At 42.7% G+C, this 17,058-nt stretch overlaps 1 protein-coding gene and 1 long non-coding RNA gene across 2 annotated transcripts in view; both read left to right on the forward strand.

The window, feature by feature from the left end:
* LOC124057782 overlaps positions 1–17,058 on the forward strand; it is a 1,110,263-nt gene that overhangs the window by 887,283 nt on the left and 205,922 nt on the right. The window lies entirely within an intron of this gene.
* znf703 (zinc finger protein 703) lies at positions 13,004–16,588 on the forward strand. Its single transcript, XM_046386267.1, has 2 exons — positions 13,004–13,665; positions 14,258–16,588. The coding sequence occupies exons 1-2, from the start codon at positions 13,402–13,404 to the stop codon at positions 15,767–15,769; spliced, it is 1,776 nt and encodes a 591-aa protein (XP_046242223.1). The 5' UTR covers positions 13,004–13,401; the 3' UTR covers positions 15,770–16,588.

Raw genomic sequence — 17,058 nt, forward strand, 5'->3', positions numbered from 1 at the left:
CCGCAATGAAGACCCTTCATTACGCTGGCTTTGTCTTTTTCACACTGAACCAAACAATAGTGGCAACGGCAGTCTGTGAGATATCATGGCATGATGTGTAACAACGTCAAGCTTTTGTGCGACAAGTAGCACACTAGTTTTGTAGCATTTAACAATAACAATGGCATAACATGACAACAGCAATCATTTACCACCCCTATTAAATAGCTATTTATCTCTGTTGTCCTCTATTTGGAGGGTAAGGAGGTCCCAGACCTCTCTGTTTTCTCAGTTGTCTGACATTTTTGGTTGCTGTTCTTCTTTTTTGACTTAGCTGTTAACTGCTTTTAAAATCCCCTGGTAGAGGATCACACACATAACATGCCATCAGCAGGTCAAACTTTCCCGTCCCATCCTGCCACAGCCGTTTTTTTGGGTTGTTTTTGTTTGTTTGTTTGTTTGTTTGTTTGTTTTTTGACAGTGCTTAAAAAAGGCAAGAAAATGAAAGGTTTGTGAAATTACAGAGGAGGAATACAATGTCTGATGTGATCCTGCTTCAAAATAGTGAACACTCAAGTTCCATGTAGATGATACAGATGTTCATTTACATTTGATATATATTTAATTTAATATGACACTGATTGATTATATTACAATTTCCAGACATGTGTGGATGTTAAAACTGTCCTGCAAATGTACCAGCATAGTATGAATGAATTTCCATTCCATTTAAGGTCCATCACTGCTTGTAGGTGGACTCCTCAACTACTGGAAGCCCCTCAGTCAGTCATGCTGAATAGAGAGCCAGCTGGGTGCTATAAAATCACCTCGAGCACTGAGTAACCTTAAATTCTAAGTGTCATGGCTTAAGAGATGATTGTGCTGTCTTTGATGAGCAAAGGTGCCTCTTCTCACACCTCCCTTTAAAACTTCAAGAGACAACGACTCAGCTACCAGGAATGAGGATATTAGCTTGTCAGTGGGGTGACAAGTTTAGCACAATAGGGGCGTTTGCCTGGAGTGGATATACTGGGCAAGTCAAAGCGTTGGAGAGATCAGTCAGATGCTATTAGGCTCCTGCTGGTTAATTTTACAGAAGAATGAGGCAAACTTTTTTAGTGGTTTCAAAGCATGTTGGTGTCCTCACCAAACTGCCTTGTAGTTTAGCCTTACAATCCAAATGAAACAATTTTGAAAGTGACACAGTATACTTTGTCTGCATGTCAAAGTGGTTGTTTACAGTTCCAGTTTGGTTATTTCAAAAGCCTTGGCTTGCACACCAACAAAACTTTAACAAGACCCAAACTATATTTCCTCATGCTTACAGAAAGTTGGCATCAGGAGCTTTTTCTACTTCAACTTTTCCCAAAGGCAAGTAAAAGGTTAAAGCTGCAGTGTTTCAGATCATACATGTGATGTTTGAGTCAAGGGAAGGCTTGTACACCCATACATCTATTTTACCACCTTCAAAGTTGTCGTTTGTGATCTCAGGCATAAATGCAGAGTGAGTATCTATAAGACATTATGTATTCTCCACAGTTATAACTCTCTTTTCCCTCCCTTACCTCTGTCTTTCTCCCAGTTTCTCCAGTGGCAGACAACACATTACTTTGACTGACAGCTCCAATCATTCTACTGTGTTTGCCTGGCAAGTTCAAAATGTGACTGACATTCAGCTCATTGGATAGGGGAGTGTCAGGAAGGAAGGGGAAAGGGGAGAGAAATTAAACAGAAAACAAAATCCTCCCTGCATGACAACTCCCCCCTCCTTCTGCCATCTTCAATCCCCCCTGCCTCTACTCCTTCTCTTCCTCCTCTCCATCCTTTTCCATCATCTTTCCATTCCTGTCATTCCTTTTTTCTGGAAAATCCGTTTTGATAGCAAATCACCACGGGCCCGCCAAATGACAGATAATCCTTCACAGTTTTATCACTAAACCCTCTTCTTCTTATTTTGTCTCGCAGCATGTACAGTACATACAGCTGCCGTGTTTGCTGATACAATCTGCCAACCAGTGCAGACCGTGGCAGATCACACTGCATAATGGAGGGAGCTTTCCACTGATAGATCATAATAATATTACGTATTTTTTATTCAAAAGAGAGAAAGTATTTGCATATTCTTAAGAACTGATGTTTATGTTCTTCCAGTTTTCAACATTAATTCCATCTCACACCCCATCCTGAGCCCTACTAAAATAAACATAGAATAGCTCTACAGAGGAAATGTATTTGTATAAGTGAATAGTCTAAACAATGTCTAATTTTATTGTGATTAATTTAATTTTGTGTAATTTTACTTAGTAATAGTGTAATGTGCCCTAGCACTCTCAAAACTTGTCTTCATATTTTGTAATAGAAGCTTAGTTACTGTAGGTAAATGGTAGCATTTTCAGGCAGATTTTTATGCTTCAGTTAAATTGATGATTGACATAATTTGATAATAGCTTTAGATGTTTAAATATTGCCCTGTTGTTACAAAGTTATTACCGACTATTACCAACTTCTGAAAGAATGCAGTTTGAATTTCTCTCAGTAAATGGAAACTACCATGCTAAGCTTAGTAGCTTCCATTGCTTCCAATTAGAAGATTCTCTTAGAAAGTGTTTCTAAGCATTTGATTTCAGTGAAGTGAATAGTTTCCAAATCACTAGCAGTTCTCTTTCATTTCATCCCCTTGGTAAGATTAATAGATTGCATGTCTAAGTGAAAGATTTCATGACATGTTAAAAGATGGTGCTAAAATGACTATCAACAGAAACATAACAGATGCTACTGTGAAAACTTTTGCCTGTGCCAAACAAACCTAAACATGCAGAAACAGTCATGACAGCATGTGAACTGTCCCTGTAATTTACCTGTTACAAGTCAATTATCTCTATTAAAAATGGGGAACATGTTTTGTAGCATATCTACATAATAACTGATTGTAAATGACTGTAATTTATTATTGTCAGTCTCACAGCAAATGGCATGACAAGTTTGCCCAGCTTGCTGATCAAAGACAGCCATGCTGATGACAAATGCGGGCGGTGAAAAAGTAAGGCGAGGAATTAACCATATGATTTACTCCGGAAAACTCTGCCTCCAATAATAGGTTGGCCTGAGGGATGACTCTGATCGAGCAATGACAAAGAAAGAACGAAAATAAAAACAGTGGAGAGCCTTGATCCCTCTTCATTGTTTAGAACATATACCCTCCGATGCTAAAATCCCCATCTGATGAAGAGGTAAATCCTGTCATTCTTTTATTCAGCACTCCATATAAAGAAGGGTGAGCCTCAGAAAGCATTCATACACCTGCACAGGGCATAATGCCTACATCCTTCTCCCTTAGGGTCAAACAAGCACTAAATCTCTTTGCAAAACAACTTCCTTTCAGCTGCCTTGTAGCAGATCAACTACCTCTTATAGAGAAACAGATGATGTCTTTGGAGACAGTAGGGTGGCAAGAAGTACCAAACAATAAAGTAAGTGAAAGAGAAGCAAAGTGAGACCCCAGAGAGGATAAATGTGGAGAAATGAAAATGCAGAAGAGGTTGGAAGCAAAGCTGAGAACATGAAAGGCAGGACCTTTGATGTGGTTTGTTGGTATTACTGAGAACGGAGTGAAAGATTGCATAATATGTTAAGTGTATAGGAAAAATAAAGCATGGAATACTAATGGAAATATTTTGGTTAATCTTAACACACCGATTTTGCAACATCTTAGAAGTATTAAATAATGGCTTTACAGTCTTTTCCCCCCAAATAAAACTAGATGGATGTTTCTGTGGACCTATTTGATCTAAGTGGCATTGTGAGTGTAAGTACAGTATGTGTATGCTTTCCAGTGCATGCATGTGTGCTGCTGTGACTGAAAGAGTGGCTGAGAGTATTGTGTTGTATTTGCATGGAAACATGATTTATGTTGTGGAATTTAAAAGGTTTTGGTATTTTACACAACAGTAAGCAGTTTGTTTTTGTAGATCTAAAAAGATAAGATATTATGAGATCATGTTATTTTATGTCAAACCAAGACCTATAAATGGAGTCTGCAGTGCTTCTGAGGCTCCATTTATTGGAAGTAATAATGCATTTTGCATTTTGCGTTTTGCGTTTTGCTTCTGTCCACAAGGACAAACAATGCTCATGATGCGTTTTAAATTTATAATTTCAGTTGCTGGCAGCAGCAACACCAATGACAGCTCAGCTTCAAAAATGGAGGAAGGAGAGTCTGCGCAACCTTATTCTACTGTCATCATTTGTCTGCATATACACATGCACTCATGAACTGAATGCAGGTGAAATCAAAGGACAAACTGAAATTATGTCTCTTTACTATTGCCCTGACTCCTGTTGATAACTGTTGTTTTGCCTATCAAGTTTTCCTTTCTCATACAAGATGCCGTTTACACTATTAAACGTTGGCAGACTATTACTGTTTGTGTACTAAGACGTTAAATATCAGCTTACCAAAAGTTATACATCTTGTTGCTTCCTGATGGCTGGCAGTGTAGGGCATAAATCTTGACAAACATAAGCCAACCCATAAACTCACTGGGGCTTTTTGATCCACATGTGCTGGCATGTCTTGTCTTGGTTTGATTTGGCGTGTCAGCCCAGTGTAGCAGGGATGTGCACCTCCATCACAACTGGGTTACCCACTTGAAGGTGTGTCTTTTAGTGGTAATGCTCAGCACCTAAAGTTTCACTGACTGTGGCTGCTTGTGCTCTTCCTGTACTGCATTATGAACTGGTTGAATAGTGGATACACTACACATTGGATGCCCCAGTCTTAAATGGGACTCACTGCTGTAGGAAGTAGGCTATTTAATGGAACATGCTAATGTTTGCCCTTTAGATCACAGCAGGTAAACACACTGTTTACACTTGACAGGCCTGTCATCCAACAAACATATTTTGCAGGTCACTAGAGAGAAATGTGTTTCTTTTCTTTTTGCTTGGACCATGTGTGGAAATGTTCAGAGATCATTTTCAAGAGGTCATTTGCTCATGGACACACGCAGAGGATATGTTTGTTGTCTTCATGGCCTTGACTTTGGCTGTTGAGGGGCAGATTCTCCCTACTCACTACTGATAAACAGATAGAATCCACCAACTCACAACCACAAAATAGGAAAAACAATGCACCTCTTTGTCTCAGTTGTACAAGAAAGAGTTGCCTTGAAAAAATGCCTTGAATGATTTCCAGAAAAGTGAGATTTCTGTTTAGTGTGAGGGAATGAGGTCTGTATTTCTCATTATGTTTTGTATAAAAAGAAGTGATGAAATCGCTTTAGCTTGCTCTCTGGGTGTATGTACGCACACACACACACACACACACACACACTTTCAGCTCAGCTGTGTTATAGAATGAGGTCACCTTTAAATGAGCACACACTCTCATAATCTACCTTATAAGGTCAAGAATGCAAGCAAAAATTAAAGTCACTTAAATTTAGATCATGTATAGGGAATGTAGATGACTATGACATATGGACAAAAACTCTAAGGCAAACATTCCCATGTCCTTGAGATACAGTAGATACAGGTACGCATGGACAGGTAGCCTTTGACATGGTAGTCTGAGATAAAAAAGAGGTGTAGCTGAAGATAAGGAAAGGTCTATTTTGCACCCATCATAGCGTTGGCTGAGTTCTGTGAGCTCTGTGTTTCACTCATTTTGTAGGATATCATGTAAAATTACTCTAAGTTACTTTCTGGAAGCATAAATAAACCTGATGCAAGGGCAGGCTGATTTACTATACACATGTATAAACTTTAATTTTCTCTTGTCTGTCATATTTCACAGTATTGAAAGGACAGTTAGTCAGGAGAAGAATTCTCCCTGCAGGCTTGCTGAAATGAACAACCTTGGCCAGGCCATGGATTTGGTTTTAATAGCAGCTTGCACAAACACTGTAAATTTACAGCTGGGAACAGCTCACTGAAAAGAACCTCAAATTTGCCAAAGCCATAAGTCCAGTCAGCAGTCTTTCATTTGGATCATGTCTCCTTCCTCTCTCACCCTTCTTCAGTAGATAAGTCACTCTCTATTTTTCTTTCTCTTTCACAGAACTGTTCAACCTGTGTGACCATCCATGCCAGACTGGTTTGGTGTCCTTAACAAGACTAAACGTGGTCACTAAACAGCAGTTAAGCTGCTAAGTTAGCAGATAAGGAATGGCAGTGTTCAACAGTCAATCCTTTGGATGGGTTGCCATGAAATTTTGTACATTCATGGTCCTTAGAGGATGAATCCTACTGACTACTGACTTTTTTCATGTTCTGTCATGTTGCATGGCAATGTTTCTATAGTAGTCCAGAATGGACAAACCAAACACTGGCTCTAGCACATGAATCTAAAATAGGGATAATTATAAACAGCATGTTTAGTGTGTAACTGTGAGCATGAGAGCACACTGACATTTGCATTTAGCTCAAAGCATTATTTCTTTTAAGGCAGATTTGTGATGGGAAAAGATGAAAAAAAACATTGAGTCAAAAAAATCTGTCTGTTACCACCCGACTAACCATTCAAACAATGGGAAGGACACTTTGAATCTCCCATAGCTAGATAACTCGCTAACAGATGGGATAGAAGGAACTGTAACATAAATTTCAAGATTCATCCATCATTCGAAGCCTCTGTGAGAGTTCAAAATGTTCTTTTTCCCTCTTATTGGCTCTCTCTATATTCACCCATAGTCAAAAGAAAAACATCTGATCCCGGTGAAATACTCAGATTGTTTTATAAAATATCCAAGCTGCAGGTTTTCCATATAGAAAACCTATGTATGAACGACAGAAACCACAACCTTACTCAACAGAACCAGAAACGGTTTGGGCTCCATGTGTTGTAGGAGTTTCTCTGTCTAATCCTCGTCACTGGCAGCTGGAGGTACTCAGCACTGACTCTAACATAGTGCTTTGAAATAGCAATCAATGCCTTTTATACTGCAGGGAGGGCTCGTAAAAGTGTCGTTGGGAGGAATATATGATGTCGTATTTCACTCTCCCCTCCCTATTTTTAAACACTGAGTTATGGCTGCAGAAATGTGTACCCATTAAAGGTGATATGATGTATTTTCTGCCTTGTTCAGAAGCTCATTCATCACCATGGACCAAAAAGAAAACTGCACTTACTCTTTCACCCCTTCTTCCCCCCCTCTCCTCACCATGACACCCCCCACCCCCTACCCCGTCCTTGTACACTGTCTTGAGTAATTTACAATACACCGGTAGTGCAACCTTCTGGCAGGAACTGCAAGAGCAGCTTGCTCTCTCTCCTGGCAACTAAATAACTTTTTATAAAAGACTAAACTTGGCCAAGTCATCTGGTGCTGCACATTAAGACAGGACAGAGCTGCACAGAGACCACAGTGACACACAAGAAAAAGGGTGGTATCCCAATGGCTTATGTGGGTACAATCCTCAACACTCTTCTTTCTTAGGGTTAAAGCGCTGGAAGCAAAACAGGCATAATAATTTGATTCAATTTCAATTTCAACTATTACCTTAACCTTTCTTTACTTTCCATGAATTTTAGTGAATGTAATTTTAAGTTTTAAAGTTAAAAAAATATTTTCGGTTGCTCTTTATTCAGTTGTGAAATTGAAGTACCCAAAGATGGTTGCTCACCTGGGTGGGTCCGTGCAAGTAGAATGTGATCTGGCTGGCCCGGACTGGTCTGATCAAGTCCACTCAGACTCAACTTACTCCCATTAGCACAAATTGCATATTTGCATATTGATTTTTTGACGTGTCTTTAATCCGTGGATCCAAAAATGGCCAATTAAATTTGAAAAACTTTTGAATATTGGACAAATTTTATTTATTTTACTTTTTTATCTAAATTTGAGAAGCCTTTTTATTTGCATAAATGTCTAGAACATCATTTTGAATTTATATATAAACATAAAATATTTCAGTACTATAAACTCTGCAGTATTTAGATTCTATCATCAATGGAATCTAAATTTAACATTAAGTTTATTTGAAGTACTTTATTTGAAGTCCTTCTGGTCTTTCTTTGCTTCCTTAGTGAGTGTGCAGGAAAATGTGTGTGATACACTGATTATTAAATTACACAGCAGCACTTTTACAGTGTAACAACTTTTCTGTATTTGTTGCTGCTGTGTTACTGTACTGTCTGCACTTTCCTCATCTGGTTGAGTGTCCAATATTTGCTGTATGATTATGGTTCATAAAAATCATTGCATTCCATCCCACCTCCCCTCTAACTGGCATACTATCAAGTGAAGCTCAAATAAATCAAAATAAGCTGTAATTATTCCTACAGAACAGAGTTATTGCTGATGCTGTTGCCACTGCTAGTCACTAGAAGTAGTGTGTGTGTGTTTGTGTGTGTGTGTGTGTGTGTGTGTGCGTGCGTGTGTGCACGCACGGGCATGTGCCTGCTGCAGCCTGCTCTCAGTGTCTGCCGACAGAGGATTAATCTCTCCAGCTGAGGCAGTAGCTAAGGTCAGCAAGGGAAATATTTCATAAGTGTCAGCTTGGCCCATAGCCCTCAACGCAGAGTTCGAAATGAGAATACACGGTCACATAACAAACGGCCGTGTGTGACTTTGCAAGGCTCGCACAGAGCACATGCAGGGGAAACGCGTGATATATGGCAGTGCTTCACTTTCATGTATTCATCTGAGCCAGTGAATTACTGCCAGGGACAAGCACAGTGCTTTGTCACCACAAGGACCCAGTTGAGACAAATATTTTGGCCATACGAGGTCTGTGTCTGGAATGCGTTTTCCATTACTGCCTGTTCTCAAACCCCCTTTTTTATTTAAAGAATATTCGTAACAGTAAATCCCAGCTTCTACTTTACCACATTTAGTTCAATTCAATAAAGCATGATCGCAGGAGAAAAAAAAATACTGTTGTTTTCCATTAGGTCTTACATGTTCTTTTACACTGACATTGTCATATTCCTTGGAATTTAATACTTTCACTGTTGCATGTTTTTCTGTTCCTGCAGTGATCCAGGTTTGGCACATGCAGCGAGATTAATGGCATGGGTGGACTACTTCAGTAACCATTTGTTTGATGTGTCACTTTTACATTAATGAGCTTTTAACTGAGTGATGCCATCCTTTGTCACATCAAAGCCGTGTCAGCTGGCATGTCTCATTGTGGGTTGTGATGATTGACATGTAGCCTACTGCGGCGCCCAGCCTGTCCTCCACCTCATCATCATTCCTGGTTATGTTTGGCAGCAACTTTGTGACTTCCACATCCTCCACTAACTTCTTTGTTTATCAGGCTATGAATGCCAGAAAGAGTCATTCTGTTAAAAAAGCTGTGAGGGATAAGTTTGAGAAGCTAGATTTAGAAACTTGCTTTTCAAAACTCAACTTTATTTTTCTGATGAAAAAATGTGTTGTGGTTTTGATTTTATGACAAAATGGGTGTGGTTTCAAAGAAAGACAGGGACAGAATGTATGTTCCCAGCAGCTCCCCCCTCAACAAAGGATGGACGATGAAGACACAGAGGCGGTGACTCTGACCGTGAGTGGAGGAAGCAACATTGGCTTTAACAAGCGTGAGGAATGTGCTGGGAAGATTTTCTTTGCACGGCCTGTCGTTGTTCCTTTTACCAGAGCTGTCACGGGTCCAGCTTGTGAATACCTGGATTGTGCTTCTATCAAAATGACCCCCCTTCGCCGTCAGACAAATGGAAAAAAAACATCTTTTGATGTCATCTGAAATTTCACACAACAATGTGGGACGATCTGATTTGAGGCAGACGCTGTCTGGCAGCATAGGCCCGTTCTCCCTCCACCTACTCCCCTCGTCTCCCCCTCCTCCTCCTCCTCCTCCTCCTCTCTCCGTGCTCTTGATAACTTCTCCGTGTGGAGGACAATAGCAGCTTTTGTTTCTGAGAGTGGAGAGAGGACTTGAGGTTGTGCGGGTGTGGGCGTTGTGCAGCATACGTGCATGTCTGCGGATGTATTTCAGGTGTAGCGAGTACAACGAGGCAGAACCCTGCACGGTGTAGGATTCGGAAATAAAAGTGCCAATCTGCGAACACAGAGGGAAGCCTATTATCCTGGTGTGATTATAATGCAGACAGATAGACGACAGGTAGGCAGAGTGGATAAGAGCGTTAGCTTGCAAGACTTGAAGAGCTGACAAGAGAGACAATCTCCCTCCTAAACTGGAGAGATAAGGCTGTCAGGCACAGCTCTGACTCTGACACACATACACACACACACACACACACACACCACACAGATATACTATGTAGACAGTCAGATAGATGATACTATGTGCTACAAAGACACACTTCCAAGATGGTATCATGCACAGTATGGCCTGACTGTTTGTGTTTGTGTTCACGGGATACATTTTCTCGTGTGAGCGCATGCACATTCAACTGTAAAAGGATTAGTATGTGTATGTCAAAGACAAAGGGAGAGGCAGCCACAGAAAGATAAACGAGGAAGTGTGAATACATTAAGTACACTGTGTAGATATTGTTTGTGGACCTTTCAGCTCAAGGAAATCCTTGTTTCAACATTCTGTCCTGGCTGGAATGTTGCCTGCGAGGCTCTTTTTAAGTCTTTGGGTCTAAATGCCATGTCTGCTACACCCCATGAAACTGTCTTAATCCACTTTTTTTCCCTTGGTTTTATTACTGCTGGAGAAAACACAAGGGGTAGAGCAGAGCCCCAGCCTCAGGCCTCTATTCCCATTCCACACACCCCATAAGTCAGTCACAGATAATTAAATAGGAGTTATTTACACTCGTTTTCCCTCCTTTGCCTCTCTGGCGGTTTTATCATTTCTCTCTCCTTCTCTTTGTACAGTACGACATGCAGCCAGACCTTGTCAAAGTCTGGCTGACACCAGCGAAGGGCTGTAGAAGTATAATAAGTTGAAAAGAAAAAGAAACAAGACTCTTATGAGCTCACATCAATGTCAGCCCCTCATTAAACAATCACACAGAGCATCTACATAACGTTAATCCCACTGTGCGCCACAAACGCCTCAGCACTTCCAAACACAGTGCAAAAGACAAATGAGCAGATCAGGATTTGCTTGAGCCAGGACTGAAGAATTCAGCTGCCTAATGTCAGCATTATATATTTACTCTGGAGGCAGGCAAACAGCAGCTTTTCAACACGGGGATGAATTAGGCCCCGCCACAGAGCTATGGCGTCCATTACAGGCCTCAGTGGCTCTATAAATCACAGGATCACAGGGGCATGTGGGGTCTGCTCCTCCTCACTCCTCCTCAGACCATATCAGCCTCATCCTGGGGGGTTTTGTTTGGCTGCTGTTCCAGCCAAACCCACTGCTTTGATACAGCCATGGAGAGGCATGGAAATGCCCTGAGGGCCAGTGGGCCCTGGGCATGCTGAGAACCCTCTTTAACGGGAAAGCTGTCCCCTTAAAATATCCACAACAGGAAACAGCCATCAGTCATCGACACGCCAAAACAGCTGTTACCAGCCTACATCAAGGGGACACATGAAAGGAGTTGCTCCCTGTTGTTTGAGCCCTCCCTTGTTTCATTCTCTCGCTGCCTTTGTCTGGCTTTTCCCAATGCCCTCCTCTTTGGTCTCCTTTTAAACACCCTTCTTCCCTATGCAACTCCACCCACACTGCAGCGACTTACCCACACACCCTTTTTAACAAGTGGATGGCTGTGTGATAAACAAGAACACAATCGGAAACCTCACAACTTAACTAGAAGTCAGCGGTGTAAAAAAATGTTTGAAATCTCCTTTAAGCTCTCAGCATTACCTCTAAATCTCACAGTGAGAAAGCAGTTGTTATACATCACCTGTTTACGTGTCTCGGCCCGAGCTGGTGACAGACAGTTTTAAACAAACAGACGGATTCAAAAGAAGACTGTACCGCACTTAGCCCAGCAGCGTGCACGTTTGCATTCACATATTGTTGGATCCCTGCAGGTCACTGAAGCGTGAATGGCAGTGTGTGGGTGATGAGTGACGACTAAGCCTAATGATGACAGGTCAAACAGTGACGCTGTTGAGTGAGGCTGAAGTGACTTCATCCTTCACACGCTGCCTTTCCTCTCAGCCGTAGACAAATGGCAGCAGCCATTACAATCAAGGAACGGACTAATGGCAGTACGGTTTGATAAGCCCAATCTGTGTTGTCAAATGTCAAATAAGTTTAGTTATTAAAACCTCACAAGAAAAGCTTGTTCTGCTTTTCTTTATCCAGTAATCAATGATCCATGACACTACTTCAAACAGAATACAGCAGTGTTGTAATATGTTTGATGATAGATTGAGTAGTTCAGGCCAAGCCATCTGATTACTTGAAGAGGCGTTCCAGCCAGCACGGAAATCCCCATAAAGCACAGCTTGTTGTTCTTTATGGAAAATGAAATTAATTTTCTGAGCTGACTTACTGTGGTAACCAAACTCCATTGTCTTTTGTTGTCTCCGTTGCTGATGTACAAGCTGCAGAAAACTCCATGTAGTGCATATGTATTGCTTGTAAATTTTTGCAGTGAGTGACTATCATCGCAAAAACTGAAAATGTCATTCACAAAATACTTCAAAATTGAATCATGTCCATTTGTTTTTATCTAGAAAATTGAATTATGCCCGGCAGCAGCTGCAGTTTGGTTGCTCTAATACAATAAAGTGATTAACATACCAGAAATGTCTCTGAACAGTAGGTTATTATTTTCAATTTAGTGCACCTATTTACAAGAAATGGGTGGACACGTTCCACTGAACTACACACAGAGCTACCTCATTACAGTTAAGACTCACTGGGAACATCTATATTTTGTCACACTGTGTCTGATGTGATATCTGTGATATGGTATTTACTTTGTGTATGTCTAAATTTCATGTCGCTTGCGGACGTTACTGACACACATTTCCACCCAGGCATTACAGCCTGGCTATGAGGGTGAGGCCCGAAGACAAACCGCGCCCCTTGCCATCGTCCCGCCTCTGCTTATGAATGCAGGCACTTGCGATTGGACGGCGGCTCATCGCTTTGAAATCCCTCCCCTCACGTCGTTAGTATGTGGAAGAAGTGAAGCACTGTGAGGCTGCAGCAGAGGGAGAGATACACACACCGGAGGACTGTCACACACACACTAACCTCTGCGAGGATATTCCTTTCACTTGTCCCGTATTTTGACGAGCGGTGACTACCTCTGGTGTTGGTGCTTTTTTTTGTTCGATTCCCATTTTTTTCATCACTGGATAAAGGAATATTTAGGAATAATTAGAGGATGACATTTGAGCGATTTGTTCCTCTTTAAAGACATCTTTGGTCCGGCACGGTGGACGCACACTGCGCACATGCCCCTCTGGATTACCGCACTCTCTTTTGTTGAATTTATCATCATGAAACTTGTTGGTAAATGAGTTTCTACCCTGCGTCCACTCTTCGTACGCCGCCGTCCCATTTCGAGCCCCGATCCAGATGAGAGATTCCCCCGGTGGACTTGAATCGCTTTTACGCAGCCAGTCCCCGGAGCGCAGCCCCGCCGACACCAGCGGTGAACCACACCGCACAGGAGCGGGAAACCAGTCCGTTTTACCCACGCCTTGTCCGTCTCCCACGGATCCTTCGCGCCAGGCTAAAAGGCTTCCCATCCGGATCATAAAGATGTTGACGGCGCACAGCGGCCACTTGCTGCACCCGGAGTATCTCCAGCCCCTCACGTCCGCGCCAGTCAGCATTGAAGTAAGTAAATAAAATGACAAAAATGACGAAATGACATTTTCGCTCAGACCCGTTGGTGTCATCTGGTTTTGTTTTTATCCCTGATATTAAAAAGATAATATGAAGTGCATGGCGTCGGTTGCTATGACTTTTATTGTGACACCTATGCCAGCATATGCGCCATTTTACGCACAGCGATTTATTCGACAGGTCATGAAACACCAGAGTTCAGAAATTTAAAATTCCTGCAGATAATACACTGTAAGATAAAGTAAATATAACTTGTTTATCTGACGGATAGAATATAATTATATTTTAACTTCCTAAATCTTTATGAGAGCTCTTTTTTTCTTTCTTTCTTAAACTCTACTTCAGCTCCACTGCCTTGCTGTGCTCATGTCAGACTATACATAACCGAGAGTTGATGTGGATTTTTTTCTTACTATATATTCAGAACATTGTTTGGCCAGTACAAAATATTGTTTCATTGTTAGTGAAATTTATGTATGTTATTTATACTTCTAATAGAGCAGTTATTTCTCATGCTGGTACAATTAAACCAGCTTAAAGATATAGTTTGTTCACCATCTAACTCTCTTTTTTTCCTTTTCAGCTTGATGCCAAGAAGAGTCCTTTGGCTCTGCTGGCCCAGACCTGCTCTCAAATTGGCAAACCAGACCCCCCCTCCTCTTCCAAACTGGCCTCGCTCTCCTCCGGCAGTCTGGGAGACAAGGAATCGTCCAGCCGATCTTCCAAATCTGGAGAGCAGCACCACTCCCTGGAGGATAAGTCCAGCTTCAAGCCTTACTCCAAGTCACCGGGCGACTGTCGTAAGGATGTTCAAGTCACAAAGGGGCCTTCAGATAAAGCGGCTTTCAGGGTTCCAAGTGGAAGCTCCGTCAGTGGCACTGCTTCATGTCCGTCCTTTCCCACACATACCCAGTCACCCAGCTCCAACTCTCCTCCCCTGCACACTCAGAGCCAGCCCCACAGACAAAGCCATTCTCCCTCCTCGCAGCCCCCGCCGCACTCCCAGGCCCAGCACTTGGACAATAAACCTGGGAGCTCAGAACAGGCCAGCTCGGACAGCAACAGTAACAACAGTGCTGTCAAGAAAGACTCAGATGCAGCTAAGTCAGGAATGGATGGGGCTCAGTTAGCCAACTCCAGCCACATACGGGCCAGCGCCAACTCCAGCAACGCCAGCTCTGCCAGCAGTCCACGGCCTGAGAGCAAGGCTGACCTGCAGGCCTCCTCACAGCCTGGCTTAGGCTCTGGGCACATCGCCCCTGTCTCCCCTTTTAAACCAGGACATTCTGTCTTCCCCTTGCCTCCTGCTACCATGGGCTACCACGGGTCAATTGTGGGGGCCTACGCTGGGTACCCCTCCCAGTTTGTTCCCGGCTTGGACCCTACAAAGTCTAGTTTGGGGTTAGGACTTCCGGGAAAGCACCCCAGCTCCAGTCCACTCACTGGAGCTTCACCTCCATCCCTCATGCAGGGCTTATGTCGGGACCCATACTGTCTGACTTACCCCAACGCACCCCACCTGGGAGGGAGTAACTGCTCCACCTGTGTCCATGATCCTTCCAGCCTCAAGTCTGGTTTTCCTCTGGTTTACCCCTCTCATCACCTCCATTCTCTGCACTCCAGCTCATTGTCTTCTAGCACCACCCCTTCCCTTTCCCATCCCCTCTACACATATGGTTTCATGCTCCCCAATGAACCGCTGCCTCATGCCTGTAACTGGGTGTCTGTTGGGGGTCCATGTGACAAACGTTTTGCCACATCAGAGGAGCTACTAGCCCACTTGCGTACCCACACGGCCCTGCCTGGGATGGTGGACAGTAAGCTGTTGTCAGCCTACCCTTCATCAGTTTCATCGACAGCTTCCTGCCACCTCCACCTGCCCCCACCCAGCAGCCCAGGTACCCTGCCCAGCTCCTTCTCCCTCAGAGGCTCTCCTGGGTTGGGCCTGGCTCGCTACCACCCCTATAGCAAGTCCCACCTGGCCGGAGCCCCAGGACTCCCCATGCCATCCCTCCCCTCCTCCTCAGCCTATTACTCCCCCTATGCACTCTACAGTCAGAGACTGGGCTCAGCCTCAGCCCTTGGCTACCAGTGATATCAGAAAGTGTAGACACCCACATACTGCAGGCACCAACTTGGACTCAGAGCGGCCCTGAAGATGGATTCTTGAGACTGGGGTCATCACCAGTACAGGGCATCGTGCCTGATGGTCTGCCTGCCAGGCATACCACCTGTTAGCCTCAGGATTGTGACTGGTGCTTCAAAGGCAAAAGACACTGTCATGGATGGCCTGCAGTACAGAACCAACAGACTTTAGTAATTAAAGATGGTGGGACACAGAGTTTGAAAATGATGGAATTGGGGGATTATTACAACAATCTTGATTTTATTTTTTGTTTTATTTTTCTCTTCATCTGTCTCCCAGAACTGTATTTATTTTTCACTCAAGCGCTTGGTATTCAGCTCCGGGGGGAAATTTTGCTGTCCAAATAATTTGTTCTGAAGTATTCTAACTGAAAAAGAATGATTTAAGTATAGTACCATTATGCCTATCATACACTCTAAAAATAAAAATCTTGCACCACGATCAAGATGGACTGTGAGGCTTTATTCTGGGGACCTCTTTTTATCTCATTTCCTTTCTGCTGTTATTTTTTTCTTTCATCTTATTCAGACTCTGGAGAATTGCATGTCCACGAGAATGATCTTGAACAATGCCATTATTTTTATTTGTAAATATGCAAAGATGTAATATTTTTTCAAGCTTACTTGGGTGTCAGCAAGGCCGGGTTACCGACACAAATGGTACAAAGTTAAGAAAATATTACATTAAAGAAAACAATTAATGGTGGCTGTGCTGTCCAAACAACGGGAAAAAGGTCTTATTTTGTTAAATAAATGATACATGATTGCATTTTAACTTGTTTTTTTTCCATTGCTGATTACTATATAGAGTACCATGAGGTGGCTTTTGTCGAAAGCATCAGAGGATGGAGTAAATCTTTCTACACTTCTACACTTATCTACCTATATCTATCATTATGGCTTTTAAAGCCATGCTTTATGTGGCTATGTGTAATATTTCATGGCTCATATCAGTTGACAGGGCTGTCCCGCAAAGGGCAGGCCGGGTCACATTAGCTCTGTTAGCTAGTCTCTGAGGACTTCCATCCCTCCGCCTCTCTCCATCACCCACATTGTTTATGTTGTTGTGAGTGCAGCTTTTAATTCCTGATTCTTGTTTGCGAGGCCTGAAAACAGCTTCCTCAGCAGAGTGGATTTCAGTGTGGAGCCGCCACTGGGTCACTGGGACTTCAATAATGACCTGAGGGAGGTGCCGACCCAGGATCTCCTCATGGTCTGACGGATTGGCCTGCAACACAA

Source organism: Scatophagus argus, chromosome 4 (assembly GCF_020382885.2).
Source record: "Scatophagus argus isolate fScaArg1 chromosome 4, fScaArg1.pri, whole genome shotgun sequence".
Lineage (NCBI taxonomy): Eukaryota > Metazoa > Chordata > Actinopteri > Scatophagidae > Scatophagus > Scatophagus argus.

What these genes read in the sequence shown, in the direction of transcription:
- znf703 (XM_046386267.1), top strand. Translation starts at nt 13,402, where the DNA reads ATGAGAGATTCCCCCGGTGGACTTGAATCGCTTTTACGCAGCCAGTCC. An exon ending in CCGCGCCAGTCAGCATTGAA is followed by an intron (nt 13,666 to 14,257) that starts GTAAGTAAATAA and finishes TTTCCTTTTCAG; the next exon opens with CTTGATGCCAAGAAGAGTCC.